Genomic DNA, 18,647 nt, shown 5'->3' with positions numbered 1-18,647 from the left:
CATTCTCCACTTGCTGCCGTGTCACGCTTCTTGTATGTCTCTTACAAATTGGTCCTTCCACCTTGTTCTCGGACTTCTTGTTGGCCGTTTGCTTGCCATTTCTAATTTTTTCTGATCGTTAATATTCTGTTAATGTCCATTCTTCTTAAGTGTCCAAATCATCGTTGTCTGAATTTCCATATTTTGTTTCTTAAGCTTTCCTCCCCAAGTTCTTGCGTGTTATGTTATTTCTTATTGTATCACTTCTTGTCTTTCCCAAAATTGTTCTTACGAATTTCATCTCCGGCGCCTGAAGTCTGCTCCGTACCTTTTAGTCATTACCCGTGTCTCTGCTCTGGTGCATATGTTACTATCGGTGCAAAAACTGTCGTGTACAGCAGTAACTTTATCTACTTGAACGTCTTTTTATCCTATATTAGTCCTTTCACCTGTTGGTAAAATCCTCCTTTTCCCAACTTGTTCGTAATTTCCGCTTCCATTGCTGTTTATCCTGTCCCCAAATATACAAAACTGTCCACTTCTTTTAATTCTGCTGTTCTTAGTCTTATTTTTCCTCTTCTCCCTTTCTTTCTTGGTCCCCTTACTAACTCGTTTTTTGTTTTACTTATCTTTAGTCCATGCTTCTTTGCTTTCGTATTAACACTAGTGAAATTTTGGGGAATACCTTTCTTTCTTTCTTTCTTTCTTTCTCAGTAGAGAGAGAGAGAGAGAAAATAAAAGAAGAAAGGGAAAGGTATTTAGCGACCATACTGCATTTATTCCTGCTATTGAGATACAGACGTGTTCAAACTATTAGACTCAGGCTCGAAAAATGCAAAATTGATGTAGGAGTCCTTATTTCAGAGTTCTAGAACATTTAATTTAATGGTTAAACCACCAGTATAGGATTCTTCATTTGCTTACTGTACAGTTGAAGTGGTGATACCCCCGTTGAACAGCAGATGGTATTAGTGAGGGGAGGGGGAGGATTCTGAAAGTGGTGTTTGAGTTGTAGATAGCTATTGTTGTTCCTATCAACAAGTTACAGTCTGAAATGTTGTGGTTGCTGTTATATGAAGTTAACGACATTCAAAGCGTTCAACAGTTCGAATGGGCCAGTTTAAAATGATCGTGACGTGTTTCGTGTATCAATCTTTTATTCTGTGTAGTCCTGTAATTGCAGCATAATGGGAAAAGCAAAAGACCTTTTTTCGCGTAAAATGGAAGTTAACAAAATACTTCTGGTGGAAATAAGATATACGCGGCAATACATTGCTAGTAGAGTTGGGATGGAAGAAAAATATGTGAGTAGAATCTGTTGAAATGAACAAGAGCCAAAATAGGGTTGAAAAGTGTGGGCGAAAACCAAAGCTACAGCTAAGAGATATCAGAAAACTAAAAAGATTGGCTCTGGGAAACAGAACTGCAGTTTCTAATAGACTTAAGCACAAGAATGACAGAGTATGGCGCAGACATTTGGCCTGAAAGTGTTCGAAGGATTCTTTGTGCCGAGGGAATAAAAAAGCACATGATCAAGAAAGAAAGCAAAAATCAGAGTCTACTCCAATCATGGCAAAGAAGCACCTTGAATGGACACGAGGCCTAGAATATTGGACTGCTGACGATTGGAGAATAGTGTGTTTCAGTGATGAATCATGTATCTTTGTGTCTGATGAATGTTCACAATGAAGTTTCGCTTACAATCCAGTTCTATATAAAAAAGTATTGAAAGAAAGAAAAAAAAAAGATTTAGCTTGCAACTCCCTGATATCATTGTCTTATACATATTTTTTTACCCACTTGCTTTTTGTACTGTAAAAGAATTTCGTACAAAGTTTACACATAAAAACGGCCAATGAAATGCCAATTGAAATGAAAACCTGCTTATCTTCATATGAGATTATTCTATTCCAAACGTTAAAGAGGACAAATTCTGATACATCGAAGTCGAAATGTCAATGTACGTATCTAAAATATTTCCGTTCTCTCGTACATATGACATAATAAAAATTTATTAATAAAACACTAGATCAACCAAGAGAAGTTAGACCCATCCTTAACCACGAGGACAGTATCACTTAAACGACTCCACAGTTAAGGTGGAGTAACTTGCATCTCAAATACGGGCATTGGAACATCACAAAATATGACAAAAATATACTAAATAAAATAAAATTAAAAAAAAAAACCGCTAAAATCACACACACGCGCTCTGCGCATACTTAACTCACAAAGAAAATATAATCCATGTCATACGTACTTGATATAATTTTTCTAAGGGGAGGAAGTTACTAGCTGTCATACAGATTGTCTCAAATTGTCAAACCAATTTTAACGTCGATGTACTGTACGCTATATTCGAAAGATATGACAAAAAGTACTAAAACGAACATACTTACATAAAGAGGACTCAGGAAGTTAGAGGACTTTTCTTCTCATAGAATTCCTGAAACATGAGTGGGAGAAAGTTGCTTCAAAAGTGAGTTAAATCAAAGCTGCTATGAATAATAATAATAAACGAGAAGCTTTAAATTCTGATGCCATTTTCAAATTAAAATTCAGTTACATTTTTGCCCTGACGGAGGTAGAACGCGCCGGTTCTGAAACACTTAGCACATATCTATGTAACTTACTGTGTTATTGAACTTGTTCATACTGCTGGTACTAATAAACACTGTTCCACTTGAAAAAGCGCTGATAATGGAAAATATTTTACGCTACTGCTATTATCTACTGTAGATTGGACACAAAATGACACTGTACCGGCCGTCCCAAACTGATAATAGTCAAAACTATTTCCAGTGACAAATCGTAACGTCCTGATGTTGAGTTGTATCTTCGCGCACAACACACCTCTTCACTGTCCTGGATATGCTAATGGTGTTTCTTTTGCAACGACAAAAATCTTTGCGCTGGGGATTGTCTTTGACTTCTGAACATCAAATGTCGCGTGAAGATAAAGAAATCTCCTGATTTTTTCCTCTGAATAAAATGTATCAACTCTAACAAATGGAAGATGAAACTCTGTCCGTCAAAACTGGTCGGAACAAAGTTTTGACGTCCTTTGAAATCCAAATATGTCAGCTGTTATAAATCACAATTTGTACTTTTAACAATTAATATACAGATGGTGATCAGAAAAATGGAAACATCTGAACGGAATTGCAAGTTACCAGATTAATATAGTGTCGGGCCACCTTTTGCCTTCAGAACAGCCTTGATGCGACGTGGGATGGAGGCATAGAGGTCGTGAATGGTAGCAAGTGGAATTTTACACCATTCCTCGTGCAGGGCATCGGCCAGTTCTGTGAGAGAGGATGGAGGTGCTAATCGTCGCCGGAGTCGTGTTTCCAAGATGGACCACAGATGTTTAATTATGTTGAGATCTGGGGACTGGGCGGGCCAGGGGAGGTGTTGAACTTCATCCCGATGTCCCTCAAACCACGCTGCAATAACGCCAGCTGTGTGGATTAGTGCATTATCATCCTGGAAGATGGCGTCATTGTCCGGGAACAACATGCGGACCATAGGATGCAAGTGGTCTCCTAAAATTGCGACATAATCGTTGGCAGTGATTCGTCTGCTAAGTCAGACCACAGGACCCAATGAAAACCATGATACGGCGGCCCACAGCAACACCAAGCCGCCGCCATGTTTCACAGTTGGGCGGAGACACTCCAGATCATAAGCTTCTTTGGGCGTTCTCCACACATAAACACAGCCCGTGGTTGGGAATAGGGTGAAGGATGACTCATCCGACCATATCACACGTTTCCAGTACTCAACGGTCCAAGTGGCATGGTCGCGGCACCATTTGCGGCGTGCGAAAGCGTTATGGTCCCTGATGAGCGGTTTGGCCCGTGCAACACGACCCCGTAAGTTCATGTCATGTAATTTGCGGCGGACTGTGATTGTTGAAACAGGGTGGGGGAGGTGCTGATTGAGTTCCTCCGTCACTTGCTCCGCAGTGGCACGACGGTTCTGCGTGACAATGCGCTTTAATACCCGGCGTGACCTGTCACTCATGATTTTCTTCCGCCCACTCTTCCACTTCCCCGATGTGGTTTTCCCGTGTGTTGTGTAGGCCGTCGTCACCTTCGACACTGTTCCACGCGACACACCTAACACTAGCCACTGCCGTCACACTCACTCCACATAACCGCGCACCAACAATTTGCCCTCTTTGAAAATCTGAGAGGTCTCCCATTGTACACTGCCTCCGTCTGCTGCAGCCACTGGACACTGCTGTTCCACTGCTCCTGACGTAGTATGGAGACCGAAATAACACACCACCACCAGCGGTTCGGCGCTGCGGGCGCCACGACACCACTGCCAATCCATACATCTTACGTGTTGCCGACTACAGGTGTTTCCATTTTTCTGATCACTATCTGTATATATATATATATATATATATATATATATATATTAGAGTGGTCCAAATTTATATGGGGAAAAATAAATTTAGAAATTTCTTTGCACTCACCCCCTAAAATGGTTCAATATGGAACCAAATTAAGCCAGGAGAAAAATTAGATCCATTGAATAATTTTAAATGGTGCTCCAAACGACCTAAAATTTTGAATGCGTTTACAATACATAGTGTATGGGGAAAAGCTGGAATAAACTCTCGTAATTTAGAAATGGCTTAAGAGAATGAAAAGATGTCTTGGATAATGGAACTAGAGGAAGAGACCAACCTAATCTTGTATACGTTTCATGGCGGCCATCTTGAAGTCCGCCATCTTGAATTCAGGTCAAAATTTTTAAATAGGAAGAGGGTCATGTGACATCTTTTTGAGGTAGCATTTCACCAGATGCACAAATCTGGTATTATTTTCAAGTTACCTATATTCATATTAAGTATGAGAAACAAAATGCTTCATGTAATGTTATTTTATTGCAGTTATGGAACACAGATATGTAAGAATTTTGGAAGTCTTACATAAACTGAAACAAACTGCTTATTTCGCTTTGAACTACAAATAAGTTTTTTCCATCAAGATGATTCATAGACCATTATGAGTAAAAAAGAAAAAAATACAATTTGAAAGAAATTGAAATATCCCTTATTTATGTAGTATTTTCTTGGTAAGTTATGAATCTTATTTCCTACATAGTTCACTTTGTCGCAAATAGGAAAAGATTGTCTGTGGGTCTTTATTATCTGCAAAAGAAACTGTTTGTGCTCCTCATTTTTCGTAAGAACGTTGTTGTAATCTTCTATTAGTTACACTCCCCTTTCTGCACACCGTTTGTTACGTGGATGAATTAAACTCTTGTCTTTCCTTGAAGATAGTCATTGTTATTTGGCCATGAAGTCGGATCACACTCAAGAAACCCTTTGGGTATTTTAAATCTCTCGAGGAAAATTTGTTTGTTGTAACAAAATCACTGATTTCTCTTTTCACAAGAATTTTTATGGTATCATCTCTTGCGTCAAGCCTCTTTGCTGCTTCACGGTTTCCCTTTATAGTTTTAATTCTTTCAACCATTTTTTGCTTTTCCATTATGGTAACTCCATCATCAAAAAACCCCAATGCTACGTGTTCCCCCGTCAAGGACCAGAGTCGGCGTGAAAATTTAGAAAGAGCCACTTCAGATAACACTAGTTAACAAAGGTTTTGTTACATGAAAGGAAATACCTGTTCTTTAAGGAACTTTTTGCGCTGAATTCGAATATGCACTCGGTTTTTCTCCATCACGTACGATTTTCCCATAACAGAGGGATTTTCGGGAAAATCCCTCAAAAATTTCCCTTTTCGTTTATTTTACACCCCAAGATCTTGTCCCCTTGCATATACTAACATAGAAATTATACCTAAGCATACTTTGATTCATATTTAACAAACCCTCCAAGTTTCGTAATAATCGCTTTATTCTTTCTAGAGAAATAAATATGTTTGTATGTATACTGTGTGTACTGTTTATTGCACCTTATAGTAATGCTTTCAGATCTCTTAAGTTGAGGTAAAACGTTTTGCTTTATTACCACAAACACATATATAAAATATAATACAATATAATTTACAAGTGTGACAATTTACAATAAACAATAATACAAATGTACCAAAAGGTCATGAAAAGACAATCAAAACTATCACAATATATGAAACTTCCATTGGGTTACAAAAACGTACACTACTTCCTTCTTTTGTAAGAAATGTTGCATTCTCTAACAAGACCCCAACAATAGTCCCCCATCATTGAAGGATCCCATCGTCCCTGGTACCTTTTCTCCATTGCCATTATATCTTGGTGGAATCTTTCCCCCTGTTCGTCGCTGAGAGCACCTAGGTTAGCAGGAAAGAAGCTGAGGTGAGAGTGCAAAAAGTGGATTTTTAAAGACATCCTACAACCCAACTCTTTGTATTTCTGTATCATGTCCTGTACGATTTCTGTGTAATTCTCAGCTTTGTTATTGCCCAGAAAGTTGCGCACAACACACTTAAATGCTGTCCAGGCAGCTAGCTCAGCACTGTTTAACTTGCTGTCAAAGCTATCATCAAGCATTAATTTCCTAATTTGGGGACCAATAAACACTCCCGCTGAAATCTTAGCATCACTCAGGTTAGGGAACTTATCTCGCAAATACTTGAAACCTTCACCAGATGTGTCCATGGCTTTGACAAAGTTTTTCATAAGTCCTAACTTGATATGAAGTGGCGGTAGTAATAGGATCTACCAAAGGAGCGTATTTGACGTTGCATTCTCCAGGTACGTAATTCACTCTAGGTTCCCATTCTTCACTTCATAATGTTTGTCATCAGCTTCTTTCTTTCTTTTGCATTCTGTTACATTTGATAACAAATATTGATAACCATTTCATGAACAAAACGAAAAAACTTGGAGAATTGTATATATATATATATTAAGATATACATATAGTGTACGTTTAAAAAAAATATACGTTGGAAGTACATTCTACTTTTATACACGTTTCTAATTTACAGAGAGCAATACAAGTGTGTTGTTGACTATTGTAAATATTCATTTTATGTCTGTGTTTGTAGTAATAAAGCAAATTGTTTTTACCCCAACTCAGGAGATCTGAAAGCATTACTATCAGGTGCAATAAACAGTGCACACAGTATACATACAAATATATTTATTTCTCTAGAAAGAACAAAGCGATTTTTACGAAACTTTTAGGGTTTATTAAATATAAATCAAGGTATACTTAGGTATAATTTCTATGTTACTATATGTAAGGGGACAGGAGCTAGGGGAATAAAATATCTGAAAAAGGGAATTTTTTAGGGAATTTCCCGAAAATCCCTCTGTTACGGGAAAACTGTACGTGATGGAGAGAAACCGAGTGCATATTCGAATTCAGCGCAAAAAGTTCCTTTAAGATCAGGTGATTTTTCTCATGTAACAAACAAAAAGTTTAAATTTGTTAACTACTGTAATTCAGCATCTATTTGTCTTTAACTGTACAAATCTTTCAAAAATTGTAGATCTTGTAATGGTGAATGGGATGTTTGATCACATTTAAGCCAACTGTGAACATATAGTCGGATCAGAAAGTGCATACTCTCCGAAGACACTTTTCTATTTGCTTCGTTAAACGAAATTGTTGGCGAAAGAGAAATATTTTAAATAGTAGCTTGCTTTTCCCATCCACCTTACATGGTGAATTGCTCCAGGCAAACGAAAGAAAACTCCTCAAGGAGGTATGCCACCCAAGAATATGATGGTCAGTTCTAAAAATTCCCTGTAATCTTCTCTGCAGTGTCCTGCTTCTACAAGTTTGATAGCAAAATTCAACACTTCATTTCTTACATCGGAAATATTGTTTGTTACATCATCATCAATTCCTGGAATAAAGTTAGTGCAATCTATTCTAGACCACTCGTTCTGAAAACACTTCAATAGAACGTCCGGTCCAGATGCAAACGAAACACAACAGTTATCAAATACACATTTTAAAACTAATTCATAAATGTGGTGTCTACAAGGAAGGTATAGAAGGTTATTTAGGAGCTACTGCTCTAGCAGAATGCAAGCACCGTTGACAAGATCCATATTGCAAGAAGTAGTGTCACAATAAACTGCCTGCACGAACTTTACCAAGTTCCATTCTTCAAGCGAATGTACTATAGTAGAATCAATATGTTCTTCTCTTGATGACGACAAAATGGAAACACCAATTAGCCTCTCATGAGCATCTCCTGTAATAATTATTGATACCTGCCGGCAGTCTCTCTGCCAGTCAAATTCAGCAGTAGTTTTCCGTTCCAATGCACAACTAACGCACTTGATGCACTCCGAAATTGTTTCTTGTAGATCTGTGCAATTTCACTACAGGTTTCCTCTCAGCATCGGTGAATGGAAGACCCATTTATTGCTAGTTCCTCTACATTATGGCCTAATGCCTCTGCCGTCGCTGTCAGAATATGTATTGCTGCTCTGAGTGATCTTTTATCGATTAAGAGCAACACCAGTCTTTGAGTAATAAAATTAGTTTTTCCCCCTTTTACATTTCTTGGATGGTCCGGGCACACACGCATTCGTATTTACATTTTCTTTAACATTCTCAACTGGGTTTCCTCTTCATTACTTGAACTGCTCCATGTCTTTTAGCGTATAAAGTTCAAACAAATCATTTTCAGAAGTGCATTTTCTTTCGTGTTCATCTTTCGTTTGAAGCCGTGCATATCCCTTTCGTTCTTTTCACGCCAAACTTATGTCTTTACTTTTAGCCGTGTAAGAATTATTAATCTGAAAAGGAGAAATCTTTTCACAGGTAATAATTCTTACATGACTAAAGCTTATCTTTAAAATAGTGCCAGATTTGTGCTTCTGGTAAAACGATACCTCAAACGATATATCACATGACCCTCTTTCTATTTAAAAATTTTGAACTGAATCCAAGATGGCGGATTTCAAGATGGCCGCAATGGCAGTACTATACAAAATTAGATATGTTTCTTCCTCTATTTCTATTATCCAGGGTATCTTTGCATTACCTCTAGCCGTTTCTAAATTACATGAGTTTATTCCAGATTTTTCCCATATACTATGTACTGTAATCGGATTCAAAATTTTATGTCGCTTGGGGCACCATTTAATATTATTCAATGAGGCTAATTTTTCTCCTGGCTTAATTTAGTCCCATCTGGAACCATTTAAGGGGGTGAGACCAGCCCGATCTGAAAATTGATATTTATGGACCACCCTAATCTATCTATCTATCTATCTATATATATATCTATATCTATATATATATATATATATAGATATATATATATATATAGTAGTTTTGTCTAATCATTTTGGATAAATATTTCAACACCTCATATGGCAAATTCGTTTTTTTTTTTTTTTCAATATGGCGGGAACAGGCTCCTGTCCGACGCCAACATACCAAAGTTCCAAATTAGAACAAATTTTTACTAAATCGTAACTTTGTGATTAAGTTAAGCTTGTCTTGAGGGTTCTTTTAACTGGTTTCGACTGAAATTCACGTCGAAAATCACACTAAAGACTGTCTTTTTACTTTTTACCTATTACAGTGTGACGTGTACTTCCTCTAGAATGGAAATCTAAACTCGAACTGACTTGAAAATCATCAGAGTAAATTAGTGTGGAGGGGGTTATAATTTTCTTATCTAACTCAAAGGCAAAAAGAATTTGTATGAGCTATCCAATCAAAAAGCAGAATTTAGAAATGAAACCCAATGAAATTTTGACATTACAGAGAAAATTTCCGTAGTCCGAAAGATGATATGGAAGGACAAAGAAAGAATCGACCATGCTCTTACGAGTGGAAGTGAAATTAATACCAAATATCGAAAAAAATATCTTGATTCTCTCCGTTCAGCCAGGTGTTCTAAGGATGAAACTACCTATCTCAACAACGGCAATTTAGACCTAATAACCAATTATAAACAAATTACTTTAAATATCAGGGTAGGTAAAAAAATAAAAAGTTGCTCTTATCTGAAATTGCTGACGTCACCAAATTAAATGAATAATTTTAGAGTTTCTACAGTAGACATATTGGTCCCAAAGATTTTTTAAAAAAAGCAATTAAAATAAAAAGTGAAAATTAAGTAATGCTTAATAAAAATTTATGGATATTGTAAAGTAGCGTCTGTTACCTGCTTCACTGGGTTAAACTAAAAAAAATAAAATAATAATATATTTCGTTAGTCAGTCACTTTTTACTATTACTGAAGCGCCCTCTGATATCGGTCATTTTCGATCATTTTTATGTATCTCCTCCCTCCCCCAAGTTGCGGGGCTGAATTTGGATTTAAACGGCATCGGAAGTGTCACAGTTCATCTCAGTGACCCCAAAATCTGACACTAATATCGGTCATCTTCATGTATCTTCCCCCAGATCCGAACTTCATCTATGTTGAAAAATTGATCGAGATCGGTCGGGTGGTTCAAGACTTAAGTCACAAATATAATCACTTTCATTTTATATTTATATATATATATATATCGTTTACCTAACAGAGAAGTACCAATTTGTGCCCATTGCCATTGAATCCAGTGGATCCTGGGGCAAAGAAGGTCTTAGCTTTATAAAGGAAGTAGGTAAACGCATCACTCAATTATTAGGTAAACGCATCACTCAAGCACCTTCCTAATTCAGAGAATAAGTATGGCAGTGCAATGAGGTAATGTAACCTCTATATTAGGAACCATATCACCAGGTAAAGAGCTACAGGAGATTTTTCTTCTTTAAAACACATTTCTTTATGTCATCTGATTTTTTTTATGCTAGAAGAAGAAAAAATTTGATTTGTATATAAAGTTATCTCTACTATGTGATTTGCTTTAGGATTGCTCTGTTTATGTACATATTATTTAAACTTATTAGTTTTTTTAATTGCCGTAATAAGCAACGATTAAAATATTCGAGCAATGGATATTTAATATTTACATAATTTGTTTATTGTTATATTATTATAAAAAATATTATTAGGGTAAGTGTTTCACTGTTAGAATTATCTGCGTGATTGTTATTACTATATCGATATATATAGATTTACGGGGAGACAAAAATGTTAATAGTATTATAGAGAATTTAGTGTAGAAAAATAAGAAACCCCAAAAATTAAGGCCAAAATAATAATTTTAATGAAGGGTATTTACTTCATCATATAGTCAATCAGTTAAACTCCATCAATCGTAGCTCCATCAATTGTAATTGAGAATATCATGTCATTTGACCTAGAATCGATTCAAACAAAAGTAGTGATGAAAGTTTTTTTTTTTTTTTTTTAATTATATTTCTTTTCTAGGAAGTGGAGCCAATGTATAAAGAGAGTGATCATATTCATATTATTGCTCTGAGTACAGCCCTGGGTGTTGGCATCCGAGTGAGGTACATGGACAGAGGTGAGGCATCGGAAGTGATAGCGCATGATTTTCCTGAAGGGAGTCAGCCGCAAGTGCATTTGTTATATCGACCCGGTCATTACGATATTTTATACCCTTGACGGAAACAAATTGTGAAAGATATTCTGAATGAAAGCGTTCAGTGATACATACATATAAATATATATAAATAAACTGGCAAACTTCTCTTTAAGACAACAATTTACGGGAACAATTCATTATTACTTGGTCCACTTGTACAGTTTACAGTTTTCTGAATGTGTGCGCTGAGTGTCTGCTCATTGGAAATGTGGGCGTATGTATTAGTTGTTGTATGTGATACTTCTGATTTATTTATATGAGGTTTAATGTTTTAAACATGTACGAATATCTCAGGTTACGTTTTTTTGTGTGTAAAATAAAAAAAAATGACAATTAAAATAAAGCCTTATTTGAAAATGTGTATTTGTTGTATATCAACTTACATTGTCAGTTGTATTGTTTGTTATAGAATAAATTCTATTCCAGACATTTCACTTCAGTTTCAGTTTTCATTTGAATGTGTGGCCTCATTTTTCTTTGTAATGTTTTGTAGTCAGCATTGAAAGTGCGTAGTAAATCTTTACTTGCGTTCCATTATCAGTCAACTGATGACAAATGTACGCTTTTGGTCAGAAAAGTGAGACTACCTTCCAAAGACTAAGTCCAAAAAGTTGAACCTAGATCTTCGGATCTCCTTAGAAGGTAAATATATTTTCCCTCCATTCTGTTACAGAGCAATGGGCATATTTTCTAATAGAAATAGACAATATGGGCATTGCCTTCAAGTAAATATTCAGGTGGCATGTAGAAAACAATCATAAAATATAACCAAAAAATAAATAAATAAATAAAAGTAAAAACTGGCATACCACATGATGAGATTGAAGACTGTGGAAAGTACACCGTGTACAGCACAGTAATGGAAACAAACGGAAAAGGGTAACAGTCATGTACTCTTGCTCTAGTAGATAACATAATGGATTCGCGTGCTGATATTTAACGGGTCGAATCCTGACTAGACAATTGTTGTGTGTAAATAGTCTGCATTTTACTGACAGAACATTCACGTTTCAATGCAAGAACTTAAATATGTAACAACTACAGTATACAGTGCGTTCCACGAATAACACTAAGGCCCATCTCCTGAAGAAACCAAGGCAGATAGAAACATAAAACCTTTTGTAACCTTCAAGGGACATAAAAAACATTATTTTGCTGATAAGGAGAATCCCCCAAGAGGAGAACTTAATGGAATACAGAGGGTAGCTATAAAATTTTAAATAGCAATCCCCATCGTGTAGTAGCTTGTTTGAAAGCTAATGACGTGTAGAGATCAGTTCTGGAAACTACTTGTCGCTATCGTGTCTCTATCCATCATGTCGGCCATCCGTAAGTACGTCGAAGTTTTCGTAGTTACCCCTCGTAATCCCCTTAGCCCCCCTCATGGAGGATTTTCCTTATCACCATAATGTTGTCTTTTGTCTCTCGTCAAGGTTACAAAAGGTTTCATGTTTCTATCTGCCTTGGTTTCTTCAGGAGACGGGCCTTAGTATTATGCGTGGAACGTACTTCGACCGTACTTACGGATGGCCGCCATGTTGGATAGAGACACGCTAGCGACATGTAGTTTCCAAAACTGGTCTCTACACGTGATTACCTTTGAAACGAGGTATCACACGGTGGGGGTTGCTATATAAAATTTTGTAGTTACCCCCGTAACTCCCTTAGTCCTTCTCTTGGGGGATTTTCCTTATCAGCATAATGTTGTCTTTTATGTCCCTTCAAGGTTACAAAAGGTTTCATGCTTCTATCTGCCTTGGTTTCTTCAGGAGACGAGCCTTTAGTGTTATTCATGGAATGCAGTGTATAATATAGTACATTAGAAAAAATATATATATATATATTAAACGAAGTCAAAATTCTCTTGTCTCTAACGTTTATTCCGGCGTGGGAGATCCATATTCGATTCTCGACGGGAGTTCATGTGGCTCAGATTTCACGTTAAATAATACGTCCAAGTCTTACTTAGCCTCGCTGTTGAAAGGGACGCTAAACTCCGATACAACACAGTCTAATGTTTACTCTTAAACAGAAAACAACATAGAAAGATGTTCATCCTAAAAACTAATTCTTTAGTAATTCACGCAAGCAGGGGCGTCATTTTTGGGATTTTATCAGTACTAACAAGTGTTCTTTCTGCGTACAGGAGATATAACAAATATAAAACCGGAAATTTAAATATTGCAGAAATTGTCCTTCTTTCCCCCTTCAAAATTGATTCTGTTAAATGCTGAATCGGAATTATATATATATATCCCTTTTTCTTCCTTAGGAGTTTTCGACAAATATTCCCTTACTTTTAATTAAGAGTTCATATATCGAATTTTACACCTTCAACTTGAGCATGATTAATTTGGCCATTTTCTGAATAAAGAAAACGAAATTTGGATTTTATAGAGATGAATTATTTTCCATCGTTAGAAGCAGAATGTTTTAAAACACTGAAACACCTAACTAACTGATTCATACTAGCTTTGCTATATTCAATAACATATTAAAATACAAATGCTGAGCAAAGCACCGTTTTATTATAAAATAATAAATGTGACAGTTTGAAATTTTCTTAATGAATATATATCTGTTAGAGATTTAAAAAAAAAAAAAAAAGAAAGAAAAAAATAAGAAGGTATTTTAAATTATAATAAGTAACTCTTTCGGATATCTAACATATCCTTCTTCAGACACTATCAAACATAAATGAAAATAGACACATATGTAGTATTGTTATAATAAATTTTAAATTATTATTATTATTATTATTATTATTAGAACCATGGGTTAAATGTAATATTCTTTAAACAAGAAACTTTATTTATAAATTTTCCTATTCGCAATTTTGTTCCATATTCGTTAATGAAGAAGCTAAGTGGCGTACTTTGATATTTTGACGATTTGAAATATCTCGTTTAACGTTATACTATGCTACTCATTTCAAAACTCAATTCCCAATTTTCAGAAAGTTTTTTTTTTCTTTTTACTGTATTTATTTAAGTTATTATTTTTCTTATCTATTTCAATTTCATATTGTTTTACAATTTTACTAACATCAAGAACGCTTAAACTCTTCTCTGTCTCTTTACTTTCTTATTCGTATGCTCTACGTGCCTCTTGTTTCGCTTTGCTGGCCTCAGAAAGCTTCCTAACATACATGACTCCTCGAATTGCTACCCGTTCAGCATGATCGAAGATATTTTCCAAGAAACCACAGCTCGCATACACACCTTTGTTCCCATACTGTTTGGCAGGTAATACTAAATCTTCTGCTTTCAATGGCTCCAACAGGTCATATCATGTCACTGTCTTGACGTACGATACAGCATTCTGCCGTATTTTTTCATATAAACTTATGGGCTGTGAGCTGTCTCTCTCTACTCCTTGCTTGGTTGTTACATAAATTGTTGCACCAATGATTTGTTTTTAATCAAAACCTCCCTGCCCTGCAATCACAGAAGAAAGACCTCTTCTAGCTCTTTACTGGTGGGTAAGGTTCCCATAATAGCCGACACGTTCCCACGTTGAATGGGTATGCTAATGCGTTGAATCAGGAAAGATTTTCCTCGAGTATCTCCTGATTTAATTGATAGACGGTGGCCGATTTCATTTATAAATTTGAGGCCGGCGCCTTCCCAAGAACCGCTAGACTCAATTGCTATTGCAACAAAGCAATAGTTATCGAGTAGATTACTATATTTATTCCATTTTTCTTTTGCTCTTCGAGCAGCTAAGAGTCCAGCTTGTACTGAGGAATATTGAAGGTTGGAGGGGGTGTAAGTATCTGAACATGTGAAATCCCAAATCAATGCCTTTTCTTTCTTCCATGGTTCTAATGCCATACCACCAGGTCTTTTTCCGTCTGAACGGCTACATCCATTCGGTTCCCTCACTGCTGGGATTCCCTCAGATATTAAAGCTCGTAATATTATATCATTCACACTTGAGTGACGTGGATGTCTGCCGGCGCTGCCTTTGCACGACAAACCGTGTAATCTTTTTTTTTTTTTATCTACTAAGGTGTTGCAATTGGGGCAGTGGTGTGGTTCACATATATCTGCTCCCAACCGTAGAGCGACGGATACTCGGAAGCTCTCATTGGATAGACGTAGGCCCAGAGAAGGTGATGGTAGAGCTTGCAGCCATGCATCGTTTTCAGGGGACATGACCGCGAGAAGCCTGGCCTTATCTTTAATGTTACTTGTAGTCTGCAATCCTGTCCCAGGCCGACCGATTGTTACGATCTTCGAGAGCCGGAGGTTCTAACCCAACTAAATTTGTCCATTTAGCTATGCAGTCCAGCACATTTGGAGTGGTGATTTCGTCGTTATCCTATTGAAGAAGAGAGCTAATTAATTGACTTGCACCATAGAAAGACGCAAGAAAAGACGGAATAGCCATATCTGTTGCGCGACGCATTCCAAGACCTCCATTTTTGACTGGTAATGAAGCTTGCATCCAAGAGTTGTTATCAAGAGAACAATTGAGGATGGATTCCAGTCCAGTTTTAAGAGTATCGTTAAACTTTTCCAATAGGACATCTTCCTTCCAAGACGGAGAGCATCGAAGGAAATAAAATAATCTCGGCATTCCAAACAAAGACCTTAATAAATAAAATGCAGAATGGGCTGAAAGCTTGGAAAGTCGACACACACACACACACAAAATAGTTTGGAGGTCTTGTCTAATAACATTAGCCACTTAGCTCTGTGCTTCTGTTGAGATAGCTGAACCTAAAAGCTCTGCATTAGTTGGAGTAAGGAGCTGAATACCAGATGCTGATTTATTAAAGATATCATATAGGTTCTTAATTTATTCTTCTGTAACACCGAGGAATCTCACTTCACATTTGGAGTAATTTAGCGATAACCCAATTGATGATGCATGTGTACGAATGTTGTCTAATGTTTGTAGTATTATGTTGTATTTCCAGCTACTGTTCCATCTTCCAAATACCAGACATTCAGCTCTGTTTTAATATTACTAACAATTGGTTGGAGAGTCAAAGCAAACAGCGGTGGGCCTAACGGATCGCCTTGTTGAACGCCTCGCCGTGATAGAATAGTGTTATCTCCTATATATAGGTTGCTTGGCTGAGAATAGCATTGAGAGATGTACGCAAAATATGATGGAAAATTGTTTTTAACATATGATAACATGGAATCTCGATTTAATTCGTTGAAGGCATTTCTGAAATCGATTTTTAAAAATGCTTTCACTTGGGTGTGCAAAGTAGAATAATATGTGCGGGCTGCATGTACCGCGGCTTCTACCCCAAATGGGACGCAAACTCCTAGTTGGTGTGGATATAGTATGTTGATTAGTGATTCGCGCATCTTGTTGCAGATTATTTTGGCCGACAATCGTCTCCAAACATTGCTCACGGCTATTGGCCGAATACCACCACTTTTTGCTTAAGAGCAAGTAGCGACGCACCGAATATGGTGGGTACATTTCCCGATATAAAGAGGTGTAACAGTTCTCTGATAGCCGTAATGAGATGATCTCTTGATTCGTAATCGTGGGATAGGACTAAATCTTTTAAAATTGAAGCTCTGAGGTTATCCATTCCACCGGCGGATCCAGAAGGAAAAGATTTAATAGCTTTCAATAATTCCGTTGATGATACTTTACTTGCTGATGCTGATGTGTCAGGAGGTTCAGGGATGGCTAATAAATGTGAGTGAGCTGGATGTTTTGCTCTGAGTGCTTCTAACACTGAATTATCTGGCGTTGCTATCGAGTCTTCGGATGTTAGTAGTCTTACTGTTCCTCTTACATCACCGTCAGATAGTTTATTTTCAATATTCTTGCTGTGGAATGATGGGATTTGGACAAATCACGAACTTTGTATAATTTAATGAATTCGACTAACAAAGCTTCTCGATGATTATCAGACCAATTTCTTAGTCTCTGCTTCACCCATGTGGTGAGTTTGGTAACTTTCTCGGCATATGGCGGAATACAGGGAACCACATAAGGGAAAATTAAAAGATCCCCAGACAGCACAATACACGTATAGTACCCGTATAGTAAATGTACAATTGCACGGATACAACATGTGCATCATCTGTATAAATGTACGCCTGTACATGTGATCCACATATACATCACAGGTCCTATTCAACATCTTCACGTGCGCAGGACATGTGCAATGCACACGTACACGTCCTGCACAAGTGATTTACACCTACTGCGCAAGTGATAAGTACCACGTATTCGATTTACATGTAGTGCACAGGTGCTTTACATGTAGGACAACGGTGACTTACACGTAGCACACAGGTGATTTACATGTAGGACAGAGGTAATTTACACGTAGCGCACAGGTGATTTACATGTAGGACAGAGGTAATTTACACGTAGCGCACAGGTGATTTACATGTAGGACAGAGATGATTTACACGTAACACACAGGTGATTTACACGCAAGACAGAGGTGATTTGCACGTAACACATAGGTGATTTACACGCAGTATCCAGATGATTTCCTCGTAGTGCAGAGGTGATGTAAAAGCATATTCGAGATGCAACGAAAAGAAAAGAGCTTATATATTTGGTGCCTTACGCAGTAACACCATCTATAACACCAAAGACATCACCTTCAAAGTATATTACAAGTAACTAATAATTCAGTGAGAATTTTACTTTTGGAGTTTATTATTTGCAACGAGCAAAGCTTTAGGTAATATCTTTGACATGTTTGCCAAGTAACAAATAACGCAACATATTCTGCTGTAATCGGTCACGAAAATAATTTTGTAAACCTATGAACTGATAAAAAGAATCTGACGAACTACCTGATGGATCACCATCAATTTTGGCCAGGAAATGGAGGGTAAAAGGCTAAGAATCGAGTTCGTTGATAGAGGTAATTCATCCATCGGAAACTGTAGAAATCAACCTTTTCCAGTTTTAACATTGATCACTATAGTGCAAAAAGCGTAATAGAAAGTGAGAAGCTGTTTTCTGGAATCGATTATCCGTTCCAAAAAATAAATTTCACCTTCAACCTGAACTCTCCACTAAAACCGAAAGTGAAAAATTCAATTACTTCCGGTTTCTATATTGATCTACATAGAACAAAAACGATAAATAACTAAAAGCGGTTTTCTGGAATCGATTGTGCGTAGTAAGAATAGGTACCATATACTACAACTTCCGGTTTCAATCTTAATTGAAGAAATATGCCATACAGACCAAACTCCTTCGCGTGGTGTATACGTGACAGTGCTACT

General features: G+C 36.9%; 1 protein-coding gene across 2 annotated transcripts in view; it reads left to right on the top strand.

The window, feature by feature from the left end:
- The window catches only part of LOC145685916 (ubiquitin thioesterase otubain-like), a 62,266-nt gene extending 50,409 nt beyond the window's left edge, over nucleotides 1–11,857 (top strand). For both annotated transcript variants that reach the window (XM_081758681.1, XM_081758682.1), the window contains one exon: nucleotides 11,241–11,857. In XM_081758681.1, the coding sequence (XP_081614807.1) occupies nucleotides 11,241–11,438 (198 nt within the window). In that variant the 3' untranslated portion in view covers nucleotides 11,439–11,857. The remainder of the gene's footprint in view (nucleotides 1–11,240) is intronic.
- The last annotated feature ends 6,790 nt before the right edge of the window (nucleotides 11,858–18,647 follow it).

This window comes from Thermobia domestica, chromosome 5, assembly GCF_964235325.1.
Source record: "Thermobia domestica chromosome 5, izTheDome1.hap1.1, whole genome shotgun sequence".
Classification (NCBI taxonomy): domain Eukaryota; kingdom Metazoa; phylum Arthropoda; class Insecta; order Zygentoma; family Lepismatidae; genus Thermobia; species Thermobia domestica.
The sequence above is the reverse complement of the archived record's forward strand: the minus strand, read 5'-3'. Positions and strand labels throughout refer to the sequence as shown.